Source organism: Danio rerio, chromosome 16, assembly GCF_052040795.2.
Source record: "Danio rerio strain M-AB ecotype USA chromosome 16, GRCz13ab, whole genome shotgun sequence".
Lineage (NCBI taxonomy): Eukaryota > Metazoa > Chordata > Actinopteri > Cypriniformes > Danionidae > Danio > Danio rerio.
The window spans coordinates 59,908,569-59,923,406 of NC_141036.1; the positions used below are offsets into that span (position 1 = coordinate 59,908,569).

Here is a 14,838-nt window from a genome sequence, read left to right on the forward strand (position 1 = left end):
ATCAGGCGTGGGTTGTGGGCAGGCAGAAGGCGAAGCAAAGTAAGAGACAGGCTGGGAATAACACTCAGTAATGCTGGCCGGGGCTGAACAAGATTTCGCACTGACTGAGTGTTTGAGTGCAGCTTATATGAGGTACGTGGGTCGTTAACCAGATTGAGATCAGGTGTCTGTGCAATCAGTGTAGATGGATGATGTAATGCTAAAAGTCTGGAGATGGTGGCCTCTGCTGGCCAGCGAGGGGAATGACCGGGACCGAGTCGGTGACAATTAGTAAATTATTATTAATAATAACAATATTAATAACAACAACAATTTATATATTTTTGTGAGGTAAAGAATTAAAAGGGGGCCCTTGGATTTGCTATGGCCCATGACCCAATGTGATCTTAATCCGGCCCTGATGGTCACATAGCCCTTGCCCTGGCCGTTGCTGACGTGTTCCTCTCAAAAAATGTAAGTACACGTCGCAACAATGCATAGCGCTAGCTCTGTGATTGGTCGGCTTGGTAGCGCTGTAAGTGTGGGCGGGGATGAGAAGCACACGAGTCTGGTGGAGCGAGTGTGAAGTCCTGTGTAGGAGCTCCAGGGCCTCGTTTCAGAAAGGAGGTTAAGTGAAAACTCAGAGTATGTTAACCCTGAAATGAGAGAAACTCTGGGTTTTTTATTTTAGAATGGCAGGTTTGTCAAACTGGAGACAGCAGGGTAAGTCAAACCTGTTTCTAAAAGAGAGGTAACTTTAACGCGGAGTCAGTTATTGTGGTCACTTACTCTGTGAACCTAACCTGATCAGGAGCAGGTTTTATTCTCTAAACTCTGAGTTTCTGTCGGTCTCCTCCCCTTTTTTTTAAGACGAATCTGTATTTCCCCCCTTAGCCTTACATCTCCACCCACCTATTTTTATGTGTGTTTTGGAGATGCGTATAAAAAATGATTGATGGAAACGTCATGATGCACATAACTTTTAAAAAATATACATAAAAACATGCGCATAACTGAGTAGGATCAACTTTTATTCAATAAGAAAAGATGCACATTAACTATGATGGAAACACTTTTACTGAACAAATTCCAGTATGTGCATTAAAAAGGTTTGTTCTAAGAGATCATGTGATGATGAAAATGTGTGTGAATGGACAAACCAGCAGGCTGAGCACACTGCAGAAAATCTGAACTGCTGTTTTGGTCATTGTAACCCATTTCAGTATTATTATATTACAAATGACCTCCAGAGCGTCTGCAGCATGTCAAGAGCTTCTGTTTTCCGCGTCTCATGGCTTTAAATGCCACGAAGTGTGTCGGCGTTGTCCTCTGAGGTCATTTATTAAATAAGGAAAAGATTGGCAGCTTCTCCTACTGCAGCAAATTCAGTTTTAACTGTTGATATTTGAAGCCAGTTAATCAGGAAGTGACGATTTTGTTGCTTTGACTCGTTGGATGGGAACGCTGCTTTATTCGGATATCTTTTATGCAATATTCCAGTTTTGCGCAAGTTAATTTGCATTTTTAGAAGGAAACATAGCTAGTGATACTAATTTATTACTAAATTAAACAGTGCCCTGTACCATGAAGCAAGATTAGCTGGCTAGCTAGTTAAGTTTGAGGTTAGTTTGCACCAATCCTGGATTTTAGCTAGCATGAATGAAGCCTGGCTTTAATCCCTTTTTATTGCCATGGTAACTTAAGGTGCTCCAGGGCAGGTCATATTCTGGTTATGTTTAGGATGTGTTCTAAAAATGTTCTGGTTATGTTCTGGATATGTTCTGATTATGTTGCTTTTGACAATCTGCATTGTAAAATGTGCTATAGAAACTAAAGGTTGAATGTGAAGGTTTGGTTCTGGACATGTTCTGGTTATGTTTTGTTATGTTTAGCTGATGTTCGGGAAATGATCTCATTATGTTTTGGTTATGTTCAGGTTGGGTTCAGGTTATGCTCTGGTTATTTTTTGGTTATGTTTAGATTATGTTTTGGATATGATCTAGTTATACTTTGCTTAGATATTTTTAATGTTCTGGATATGCTCTGATGATGTTCAGGTTATGTTTTGGATATGTTTAGGATATGTTCTGGTTATGTTTTCAAAACTTGTTCTGTGAATCTGAGCTTTTTTTACCACCATCATGATACAGGCCCTTGGCATCTTCAGTGATGTGTAAACTAGAAGCTAATCTTATAATGTTCAGTTTGTTAAGCCATCATCAGGGTACAGACCCCTGACATATTAAGTGACATGTAATCTCGAAACGAATCATGTAATTCTGAGATGGTCAAGCCACAATCATGCAGATTCATGGTGTTTTCGGTGATGTATAAGCATGAAACAAATCCTGTAAATCTGAGTTTGTTAAACCACCTTCAAGGTACAGGCCTCTTGTGTCTTCTGTGATGTGTAGACCTGAAAATAATCATGTAATCCTGAGTTTGTTAAGCCACCAATCAGATACCACCACATGGTTTCTTCAGCAATGTTTAAACTTAAAGGTAAAACATGCATTTTCAAAGCCAATTCTGTAATCCTGAGTTTGTTAAGCCACCATCATAGTAGAGGCTCCTTGTGTCCTTAGTGACATGTAATTTTAAAATTAATCATGTTATCTCAAGTTTGTTAAGCCACCATCTAATTACAGGCTCCTAGTATCTTCAGTGATGTGTAAACTTGAAACTATACTGTAATCCTGAGTTTAAGCCACCATCATGATACATGCTTCTAGTGTCTTTAGTGATGTGTAAACTCAAAACTAATCATGTAATCCTGAGTTTTTTAAGCCACCATCTTAGCACAGACTCCTTGTATTTTTGGTGAAATGTAAACTAGAAGATAACCCTGTAATCCTGAATTTGTTAAGCCACCATCATAGTACATAGTAGTCCTTGTATCCTCAATGACATGTAATTTCAAAACTAATCATTTAATCCTGAGTCTGTTAAGCCACCATCATGGTCCAGGCCTCTTGTGTCTTTTGTAACATGTAAACTCAAATATTATCATGTAATCCTGAGTTTGTTAAGCCACCATCATGCAGGTTCCTGGTGTTTTCAGTGACATTTAAACAGAAAACAAATCCTGTAATCTTGAGTTTGTTACACCACCATCATAGTACAGGCTCCTGGTATCATCAGTGATATGTACTAATCTTGTAATCCTGAGTTTGTTGAACTGCTATCCAGGAACAGGCTTCCGGTGTCTTCAGTGACATGTATTTTAAAAGCTAATTCTGTAATCCTGAGTTTGTGAAACCATCATCAAGGTACAGGCTCTTGGTACCTTCAGTGACATGTAAACTTGATACTAATCATGTAATCCTGAGTTTTTTAAACCACTAACAATGTACCGAATGTTTTTTTTCAGTAATGTTTAAACTCAATGCTAATCCTATTATCCTGAGTTTGTTAAGCTACCATCATGATACGGGCTCCTAGTGTCTTCATTAACGTGTAAACTCAAATCTAATCCTGTAATCCTGAGTTTATTTGGCCACCTTTGTGATTCAAGCTCTTAGGCCGTACTCACACTAGGTACAGTTGCCTCGAACCGGGCCAAAGCACGCTTGTCCCCCCTCCTGTCTCCCCCGACGGCCCGCACTCACACCACAATCGGCACGCTTACGTCATCGCTGCTGTGCTCACTTAGCCGCACAGAGGAGATTTCTCTAGTTATATCGTTTCAGTCGTTTGTTATGCAGTGACATGCAGTCAAATATTTTGCCAAACAGTCCTTAGGGATATGGGGACATGCAGTCAGATATTTCGCCGAACAGATCCGCCACTTTTGACGCTCATAAACAATCATAAAGCTCTCGTGCTGCTGCTGCAAGAATGAGGAGGTCTGCTGAAGGTGCAGCTGTCGTGCAGTGAGGGGTTTCCGTCTTTAATAAACTACGGCAGTTTGCGTTCACTGAACAGTAATAATGATTAATAAATCCATATGAAACAGCCCCTTAAAGTCACGTCTCGCTTTCAGTTTCGGGCTTTGGCACGTTTTGCACTCACACTACAAGTGTGAAACGGGGAACGGGCCTGGGCACGGTACGGATGGCATAGTGTGAGTAGGCCCTTAGTGTCTTCGTTGGTGAGTAAACTCAAAACTAATCCTCTAATCCGGAGTTTTGTTTAGCCACAAATACGATACAGGCTCCTGACCTCAGTTGAGAGCAAAAAAACTTACTGAAACTTACTGAAAGAAGGCAGACATGTTTGGTGAAATCATTCAAAAGTGACTTGAACAACTTATGGGAACATTCAGTTTATAAAGATCTTCTTATTCTGTTCTATTAAAACTGAGTCAACATTATGAACATTATGTTATATCACATGTGGGGTTTTGTGCATTTCAAGGCTGATGTATTTATAAATCACTGAAGGGAACTGAATGTCTTTTAGGTCTGAGGACAATGATGATATTAATATTTTTTGAAGACTAAGAAATGCAGCAAGACTGAGGCTTATTTTGTTAAACAGAAAGGCCAATCTGGGCCTGCAATGGAAAAAACAGGACATAGTGTGTGTCTTATGAGTGTGAAACCAGTCAAGGACATTCTGAAGAAGACAGAGGAGAAAAGCAACAGCACATTTCTGTAGAAAACTTTGAGTTTTTCAGATGTTCATGTTCGGTGTATTATTCTGTGCTCAGAGTAGAGAGAAACATGAGAGACAGCCTAAATTTACCTTGAAAATAAAACATGCTCTGAAACTACTGAACCTTTCTTTTGTGAATGACTGAATAAATAAATGAACAAATCATAAATAAATAAATAAAAATATCAATCACCTAATAAGGAGAGTGAATGAGCAAAATTAATAATTGAATAATGAATAATGAATAAACGAACAATTAATTAAGTTAAGGAAAAAAATTAATGAATTAAATAATTGACTGAATTAATAAAGGAACCGTAAAACCAAAAATAATTAAATGATTTAACAATTAATTAACAAATAATTATATGAATGAATGAATGTAGGAACAAACACATAAAAAGTACATAAACACATTATTCACCAAATAAGGAGAGTGAATGAGCAAAGGAAATTAATAATTTAGTAAATGAATAATCAATGAACAGTTGATTAAATGAACGAATGAAAAATAATGAATGATTAATTAAATGAATAAACAGTGAATCAAAATTTTTTAAATGATTGAACAAAGAATACATTAATCATTTGAATGAATGAACAAATAAATAAATAAATAAAAATGAGTACATAAACACATTAATCACCAAATAAGAAGAGTAAATGAGCAAATGAACAATCTATTTAATGAATGAATGAACAATGAATGAAATGAATAAATGAAAAATAACGAAAGATTCATTAAGTGAATGAACGGTGAATCAAAATGTGTTAAATGATTGAACAAGGAATAAATAATTGAACGAATGAAGGAACGAATAAACAAATAAATAAAAATAAGTACATAAACACATTAATGACCAAATAAGGAGAGTGAATGAGTAAATGAATAAAAAATTTAATGAATGAATGAATAATGAATGAATGAACAGTTAATTAAATGAACGAATGAAAAATAATGAATAATTAATTAAATGAAGGAGCAGTGAATCAGAAATTATTAATAATAATTTGAATAAATGAATGAATGAACGAATGAATGAATAAATGAATGAACAAATAAAGAAATAAAAAATAGGCACATAAACAATGCAATTGTTATTAATGAATACATTAATAATGATTTAAATGAATAATTGAATAAAGAAATAAAAAGTAAATAAACAAAGCAAATGAATAATTAAATGAATGAATGAATGAATGAATGAATGAATGAATGAATGAATGAATGAATGAAAAATAATGAAGGATTAATTAAATAATGGAAGAGTAAATCAAAATTATTAACAAGATGGTTAAACAATGAATAAATTAATACATATTTGAATAATTGAATGAATGAATGAATAAAAGTGAGAACATAAACACATTAATAACCAAATGAGTGAATGAGCAAACGAAGAATTGATTTTTTTTATAACTAATTTAAAAACTAAATAATGAGTGAACAATGAATCAAATGAATGATTAAATACATGAATGAACAGTGAATCAAAATTGATTAATTAAATGTTGGAACAATAAATAAATGAATAATAATTTTAGTGAATAAATGAATGAATGAACAAATGATTTACTAAACAAACAAATGAAAATGAAAAAATGAATGAATACAAATAATACACAAAGGATGATTGAATTAATAAATGTACGGTGGCTTGAATAAATTAATAAATAAACTATGACTGACAGAATTTATGAATGAAAAAAACTATGAAAGAAAGGAATGTATGGATGAATGAATGAACTAACAAACAATTAAGGAAAACAATGAATGAAGAAGTACGTTGATTGAATGTAATTAATTAATTAATTAAGTAACTGTACAGTGAATTAACTAAATGAAGAATTAATAAATTAATCAATTAACAAATTAATTAATTTAATTAATTAATTGTTGTACAAATTAATGATTGAAAAATTATATTATAAAATAATTAATATAAGTCTAATAATTTATAAAATAATTCATCTTCTGTTTAATTCAGACTTTTATTCTAAAGTCGAGAACGTGACTTTCTGCCTCACGGGCACTGATTGGTCGGCAGGCGGAAGTGACGTTGCGTGTTGTGGATTGAGAGGGAGTTTGTACGCGCGCTTGTGAAACTCTCTCACTCAGACTGGAATAAAGCTCAGAAGCGACTTCAGCTCTGTTTGGATTTCGGTAAAGTGATGTTGAATCCATCAGAATGCGTATCTAAATATTTTAGCCGCTTGTATGGTCTTTAATGGCGGCTCTGAAGCGCCTCTATTGTTCGCGCTGGTTAACTCAGGCGGACTCCGCTAACTAGACCGAATAACAGCAAATTAATACAATTATCGGATTTATTAGTTTGTGTTTTTATATCATAAATCAGTCCACACGTCATGCTTTTTTGTGTCAGATATTTCAGATTATCATGAAACGTAATGTGTTGTATAACAGCACACTTATTGGTCTTAATACTTAAATACTGACGTGTTTTGACTGCTCATGTAGTATATATTTATGTCATGTTGTCACTATTTTCGCTAAATTGATTGTTGTTACCAGAATATTTAACTCTTAATTAATTTTACGCATGTTTAGAGTAATGCTTGTTTGATTTGATGCTGACTCGTTCATGTGAGTCGATTCAGTGAACTGATTTTATACTTCATTCGCGATTTTTATTAATTTGAATATGAATTATTTTAGAAATTCAATAATCAATAAAGTCTGGTGAAAAGTCATGAAAATATTTTTCTAAAAGTGTGTTAAATGCTTTATTTTTAGTTTTTATTAACATGAAATATGGTGATTCATTGAAGTGATGTGCTTGTTTTGTTCAGTGCTTTTAGGTTTTTTGCGTCTTCATTTTTGTATTTATTAATGAGGAAAATCACGATGTTAATGTTTATTGTTTATTTATACTTTTACTTGTAATTGACGCTACATTATACAGTGTTCATGTGAGTCGATTCAGTGAACCGATTCGAATATTAATTCGCAATTGAGATGAGTTCTTCATTCTCTTATCAAAAACCACTGGAGAAAAGTATGCCACATGGCTGAGCTTTATCTGAGGTTTTCTGTTAACATGATAATTAATGACTAATGAAGTCATATCTTTGCTTTTTCAGGTTTTATGAGCGACGATTCAATTGTTTGATTCAGAGAACATGCCTGAACTCAAACTCAAGCATGTCGTGTCCTGCAGCAGTGAAGATAATGTAAGAATTCTGTTATACTTCATTGATAATTTACATTTACTGACACTTTACAATCAACACACAAACCTGAGAACTAGACTGATTCATTGATTCAGCTGAATCTATTGAATCATTGGTTTGAACTGAGTCACTGAATTTGAAATGCAGTAGGGCTGTAGATGTTGAAAAATAAAATCAGAAATTGGGATACCTTGCATTGAATATATCACGATATGAATACAATTTCACTAAATGGCTTGAATAGCCCTATTTAGGAACAGTTCATTAATTTACATTGATTGGAATGATTCTCCAAGGCTGTTTCCCAACCCTGTTCCGGGAGGCACCCCAACACTACATATTTTAGTTGTTTACAACAAGACAAATGGTAGTTAAATTAGATTAATAACAGGATCCTGATCACCGATTAAAGAGTTTGTTCTTTATTGTTTACTTTTTCTGCACAGACTCATAAAGCAGACAACCTCTTGAGCTCCGACACTTACAGAAAATGGAAAGCTGCGAGACCTGGAGAAAAGCAAGTTTCTGTCATCCTTCAAGTATGTCTGACTTATTTCTGTTTATTATTATTATTAGTATTATTATTATTATTTATTTTAAAATTGTTCTTAAGTTAGTTTTAAATTAACAACATATTAAATATATTATTTTTTTTAAATAACATTTTTATTTATTTTATTTATGTATTATTATTATTTTAAGATACTATAATGCCACTTGCAGATGTTTTCTTTAACCTGCATGTGTTGTTCCTCCAGTTGGAAAAGGAAGAGCAAATTCACAGCATAGACATTGGAAATGAAGGCTCTGCTTTCATAGAGGTCCTTGTCGGACACTCCACGTCTGTCAAAGATCAAGACTTTGAGGCGAGTCTTAAAGTTTGAGCTTTTCATTTTTGCATCTTATGAAAACATGTTAGTTTTAGTGAGTTTTGTCTTCAGTCAGTTTTATTAGCATGCATTTTTACAGAGAGTCATAATGTTAGTGTGTAGTGTATTGATATTTTCATGTCTCATGGATGGTAATATAGCTAGATTAAGCAGTGATGTATACAGTCAATCAGTTGTTGAGGTTTCCTGTATGTCTGTGTGTGTATGTTTGTACATATATTGCGTTTTGCTAAAGAGTATTATTTTAAATAAATACTACTAGTGTGTGTGTGTGTGTGTGTGTGTGTGTGTGTGTGTGTGTGTGTGTGTGTGTGTGTGTGTGTGTGTGTGTGTGTGTGTGTGTGTGTGTGTGTGTATGTATGTATGTATATATATATATATATATATATATATATATATATATATATATATAGTTTTATTATTATTATTATTTGTTTTTTAATAATACAAAATTTAATAATAAATAATAAAATATATTAATAATAAATAATAAAAATTTAAATATATGTATATGTATATATATATATATATATATATATATATATATATATATATATACATACATACATACATACATACATACATCATTTTATTATTATTATTTTTTTTAAGTTTAGAGTTCTGATTCATTCATTTTTATGTTAATTTTAATCATTGAAATTATTGTAAAATTTTATTTATTTTTAAAATATATAATTGCTGTTTAAAAGAGCAAGAAAATTTTCACAGTATTTAATATATAATTATATTATAACCTTGTAATATTTTTCTTTCGGAGAATGTCTTGCTATTAGTTTTGCTGGGGGGGAAATAATAATAATAATAAAAAATATATAAATATGTATATATATATTAATAAATGTATTTTAAAGTTGTCCAATGACTTGCCTAATTACCCTAGTGAAGCCTTTAAATGTCACTTTAAGCTGTACAGAAGTGTCTTGAAGATTATCTAGTCTAATATTATTTACTGTCATCATGACAAAGAGAAAATAAATCAGTTATTAGAGATGAGTTATTAAAACTATTACGTTTTAAAGTGTTATATGGAAATATGGCATATGTAAATGGCAATAATTAAAATTATTTAAATTTAAAGGGGTCTTCAATCCATTTTGCCATTAAATAGCCACAAGTTGCTGATGTGGCAATAAATAAAAATAGGAGTCTTCAACTAAAATAGATATAAACCGCATGTTTACTCTTCTGCATTGTTTTGTAGGTTCTGCTGGTCACATCGTCCTTCATGTCGCCCACTGAGAGCCGAAACGGCACAAACACAAACCGTGTGCGTTTCTTCGGGCCCGGTCAGCTGGTGAAGGCGCAATCACAGGAGAAGTGGGATCGCGTGAAGATCGTCTGCAGTCAGCCCTACAGCAAGGTCAGGGGGAAAAACTTAGCACACCATAATCATAGTTTTCAGTCTTATGATGAGCTTTTCAATCATTCTGGAGGAGTTTTGGAGTTGTCTGCACAGCTTTTCAGCATTTAAATGTAACATTTTAAGTATCAATTGACATTAAAGAGCACCTTTTATGCAAATCACTTTTCTAAGGGGTTTAAACACAGTTGTGGGTCAGCAGTGTATGAATATCTCCAGCCTCTAATGGTAAACATTAGATCAAATCACACTTGATAAAACCAGTCTGCAGAAACACTTTGATGACATTTTCCCTTTGTACGTGTCATCAGAGTGGTAAACCCCAGCCCTTCTCTGATGACTCTGATTGGGTGAAATATGTTTAACCACACCCTTCCAGTAGTTAGTTTGCTTCCCCCTACTTAATATTTGATTTCGGTTAGAAGTACATCATCACACTGCAATAAAAGCCGGATGCTGTTTCCTGTGTGCAGACTATAGCGTACGGCATCTCCTTCATAAAGCTGCACTCTCCTCCAGACGGGAATGAAGCCCTAGTCTCGACTCCACCGGTGAGTGTTTTGCATCTAAACTGGAGTTTATAATAATATTAACAGCAGAACTAATGACTGTCATATATTATTTTACTACGTTTTTAAAAGTACATTACAGCTAAATAATTTGAGTGTTTCATTTACCAGCAACATTTTAACAATTATACAGAGCATCCGGAAAGTGTGAAAGCGCTTCACTTTTTCCACATGTTTTTATGTTACAGCCTTATTCCAAAATGGATTAACTTCATATTTTCCTCAACATTCTACACACAATCCCCCATAATGACAATGTGAAAAAACAGTTTTTGAAATTGTTGCAAATTTATTCAAATAAAAAAGCTGAAAGATCAGATGTACATCAGTGTTCACAGCCTTTGCTCAATACTTTGTTGATGCACTTTTGGCAGCGATTACAGTCTCAAGTCTTCTTAAATATGATGCCACAAGCTCTGCACAGCTGTCTTTGGGAAGTTTGGCCCGTTCCTCTTTGCAGTACCTCTTAAGCTCTATCAGGTTTGATGGGAAGGGACGGTGTGCAGCCATTTTCAGATCTCTCCGGAGATGTTCAATAGGATTTAGGTCTGGGCTCTGGCTGGGCCACTCAAGGACATTCAGTGAGTTGTTTTTTTGCCACATTGATATGTTGGTGGTGTGCTTTGGGTCATTGTCCTGCTGGAAGATGAAGTGTCGCCTCAGTCTGAGGTGGAGAGCACTCTTGTGCAGGTCTTCATTCAGGATGTCTCTGTACATCGCTGCATTCATCTTTCCCTCTATCCTGACTAGTCTTCCAGTTCCTGCTGCTGAAACACATCCCCACAGCATGATGCCAACACCACCATGCTTCACTGTAGGGATGCTGTTAGCCTGGTAATGAGCGCTGCCTGCTTTTCTCAAAACGTAACGCCTGGCGTTCACTCCAAACAGTTCAGTTTGAGTCTCATCAGAGCAGAGAGTTTAGTTTCTGATGTCCTTCAGACGCCTTTTGGCAAACTCCAGGTGAGAGGGTCTTCCGTCTGACCACTCTACAACATTGGTGGATTGCTGCACAGATGGTTGTCCTTCTGTAAGGTTCTCTTCTCTCCACAGAAGAACGCTGGAGCTTAGACAGAGTAACCATCGGGTTATTGATCACCTCCCTGACTAAATCCCTTCTCCCCCGATCACTCAGCTTAGATGGCCGGCCAGATCTAGGAAGAGTCCTGGTGGTTAAACATCTTCCACTTATGGATGATGGAGGCCGCTGTGCTCATTGGAGCTTTCAGAGCAGCAGAAATGTTTCTGTCACCTTCCCCAACCTTGTGCCTCGAGACAATCCTGTCCTAGAGGTCTACAGACAATTCCTTTGTCTTCATGCTTGGTTTGCGCTTTGTCATGCACTGTTAACCCTGGGCCCTTATATAGACAGGTGTAGCCTTTTCAGATCATGTCCAATCAGCTGAATTGAGCACAGGTGAACTCCAATGAAGCTGCTGAAACACCTCAAGAATGATCTGTGGAGACAGAATGGACCTGAGCTCGATGTAGAGCTCCACGCCAAACGCTGTGAATACTGATATTCATGTGATTATTCAGCTTTTTTATTTGCAATAAATTTGCAACAATTTCTAAAACTCTTTTTCCACGTTGTCATTATGGGAGATTGTGTGTAAAATGTTGAGGAAATCAATCAATTTAATCCATTTTGGAATAAGGCTGTAGCATAAAAAAATGTGGTAAAAGTGAAGCGCTATCAACACTTTCCAGATGCACTGTAAATGTTTGATTGAATTTTTCCTATCCTATCTAGCCATGTTGTTAAAAAAAACCAACATAATTAATGGATTTTTTTTTTGTAGAAAAGCATCTCTCATTTGTCATTATGCTTGATGGTCTGAGACATGTGATTCATATTTTGTACTTTTAAAATTCCATTTGGGCAGGGGTCTCAAACTCAATTCCTGGAGGGCAGCAGCCCTGCACAGTTTACTTCCAACCCTGCTCCAACACACTTACCTGTAGGTTTGAAACAACCCTGAAGAACTCAATTAGTTATCAGGTGTGTTTAATTAGGGTTGGAACTAAACTGTGCAGAGCTGCGGCCCTCCAGCAATTGAGTTTGACATCTCTGCATTAGGGGAACATGCAGTAGTGAGTATCGATTTGCCTTGATTTTCATGGTGCATTGTGGGACTTTTCAGAGCGCAAAGAATTTTCTAATTGAGACTGTGCACTGACTAGTGAACTAGGGTGCAGATTGAGACACACCCTAGTTTGCACTTGTTTTTTCTTCCCCAAGTGAATGCCAAGGAAGTTGTGGGAAATAGTTTTCTCAGCTCTTCACTCAGGGCTCTTTCACACTTGGTTCAATTGCCTAGTCTGAACCACACCTGCCAACACTCCCGTTTTTTCCGGGAGTCTCCCGTATTTTAGACCCATCTCCCGTATTGTTCTATCTCCCGGAATTCACCTCACCCCCCGGCACGCTCCTCAGCTTTTTGTTTCAGTCCCCATGTGCACCAAACCCAACGTGCAACCGGCTCCCTGTCCTTCAGCTCTCGCACACTTCGCCTTTTCCTCCCCTGCTTTTCACTTTGCGTGCGTGCAACACACCCCCCCACCCCCCGTTCTTCACTTTGAAAGCACCCTTAATGTTTACAGGCATTTAATCTTACAATTTATAACATACTCCAGATGAAATGGGTGACATTAAACATCTGTCTGCTCTCTCCCTCCCTCACAGAAGCTGACCAAGCTGGGTCAATTCCGAGTTAAAGACGAGTCTCCTTCTGCTGGGTCAAACGTGCAGCCTGGAGCTCTGTTCTTCAGCAGGGACACTTCAGCTAAATCCAGCACTGGACTGAAGGGTAAAGCACCGTAGTACTGTACACTTATCGTAGTAGGGAGGTATCCATTATTAATAACAATTCTAATATTGATGTTGCACAGGTATATTTATGTGCAAAAAAAGCGCACACATCAATCTCAAACGGGTGCTCAGGCCCCCAGGAAAAGAGAGTACAATACATCAAAAATAAAGGCAGCAACACCAAAGCTTCAAAATTATTAGACCATCATTGCTCCTCTCGCGATCTGTTCTCTGTCTCCTTTACTCTCGTCGCCATGATTTCCGTGTTCTTTTAATTTATTTTGGGGGATCACGGAGCCGGTATGAATGTGTGGAAGACACGCAGAGCTTCCAGGAAAGGTCATAACTAGATAGTGGAGATGGCTCCGCTCGCATCACAGCATGGGATGTGTACGATGTATCTGAAGAGTAGGAGTGGATGGGGAACGTATTTGAGGACAGGGTGGGATTTCTGGGAGATTATCATTCGTTTGTGGGCATCCGGGAGATATATTTATTTATTTGTTTATTTATTTATTTATTTTTTTCAATTAATTTTGAGGCTAAAAGGTATCGGTTCAGGCACCGTTTTGGCACCGGTACCGTTTTAAAAGTATCGATTTAGCACCGGTATCGAAAAAAAAACCAAACAATACCCAACCCTAGTGAACACTGCTGAAATACTGCAAACTGATGAGGGAAAACCCAAACATTGACAGAGTGTGATGAAGGTGAGTTTGTTTCTTCATGCTAAACACAGTTGAGGTTTAACATTAAATTTTTTACATTATTTATTTTAGAAGTTTAGTGAAGGCGGGGCATTTCTGACCCAAAGGGCAAACATTTTATACAGAATTATAGACAACAAGAGGGTTTAGTAAAAATCTGGTCAAAATCAAAAAGTTGCAGTTGTCTTTAATTCTTTTTAATTCTGTGCCTGAAAACAACATGGTTTGTTAACTGTAGTTTTTCAGTAAGGCATTAAAACATGAATCATAATTACCTTTATATGGCATTACACAAAAAAGGTTCAAGTTTTCAAATGAGCTAAAATGCTGCAGTAAATAATATAATGGTCTTACAGAATGATTGTTTTCTGCAGTTTCTCCTCAGAATGAGAGGTTGAGTTACGCCGCTGCTGCGCTGAAGACTGAGGGTTCGTCCACACACACGCCTGCCAGCGACACACAGCAGGTACTGCATTTATATTGTACAGGGTCTCAGCGGGGTCTTTAGTTTTTAAAAATCGAAATTTTAGGCCTTAAAGTCTTAAATTTGCTGTTGTAGGTCTTAAATATTTCTGCACAGGTCTTATTTTTCCAATGTCTATGTAAGGCTACATCTAATGCTCATTTAAACTCTTTTGTTGTTGTTGCTTGGTGTTGTAGTTCTTTATTTTACTAGTCCAAATGTAATATGCGGTATTACAACAACAAATGA

The 14,838-nt window shown here is 36.0% G+C and overlaps 2 protein-coding genes across 7 annotated transcripts in view; both read left to right on the forward strand.

The window, feature by feature from the left end:
* psg4 (pregnancy specific beta-1-glycoprotein 4) overlaps nucleotides 1-14,838 on the forward strand; it is a 153,784-nt gene that overhangs the window by 15,466 nt on the left and 123,480 nt on the right. For 2 of the 4 annotated variants that reach the window (XM_087288147.1, XM_087288149.1), the window contains exon 9: nucleotides 23-4,693. The exons of the other annotated variants lie outside the window; for them this stretch is intronic. The gene's annotated coding sequence lies outside the window, so the exon portion shown is untranslated. Of the gene's footprint in view, nucleotides 1-22; nucleotides 4,694-14,838 lie in introns of those variants that run through there. 4 annotated transcript variants of the gene reach the window in all.
* Nucleotides 6,638-14,838, forward strand: part of xrcc1 (X-ray repair complementing 1) — a 37,118-nt gene continuing 28,917 nt past the window's right edge. For 2 of the 3 annotated variants that reach the window (XM_087285615.1, XM_087285616.1), the window contains exons 1-8: nucleotides 6,638-6,739; nucleotides 7,678-7,767; nucleotides 8,214-8,306; nucleotides 8,526-8,633; nucleotides 9,880-10,038; nucleotides 10,512-10,589; nucleotides 13,294-13,417; nucleotides 14,501-14,592. In XM_087285615.1, coding sequence (XP_087141741.1) covers nucleotides 7,717-7,767; nucleotides 8,214-8,306; nucleotides 8,526-8,633; nucleotides 9,880-10,038; nucleotides 10,512-10,589; nucleotides 13,294-13,417; nucleotides 14,501-14,592 — 705 coding nt within the window. In that variant the 5' untranslated portion in view covers nucleotides 6,638-6,739; nucleotides 7,678-7,716. 3 annotated transcript variants of the gene reach the window in all.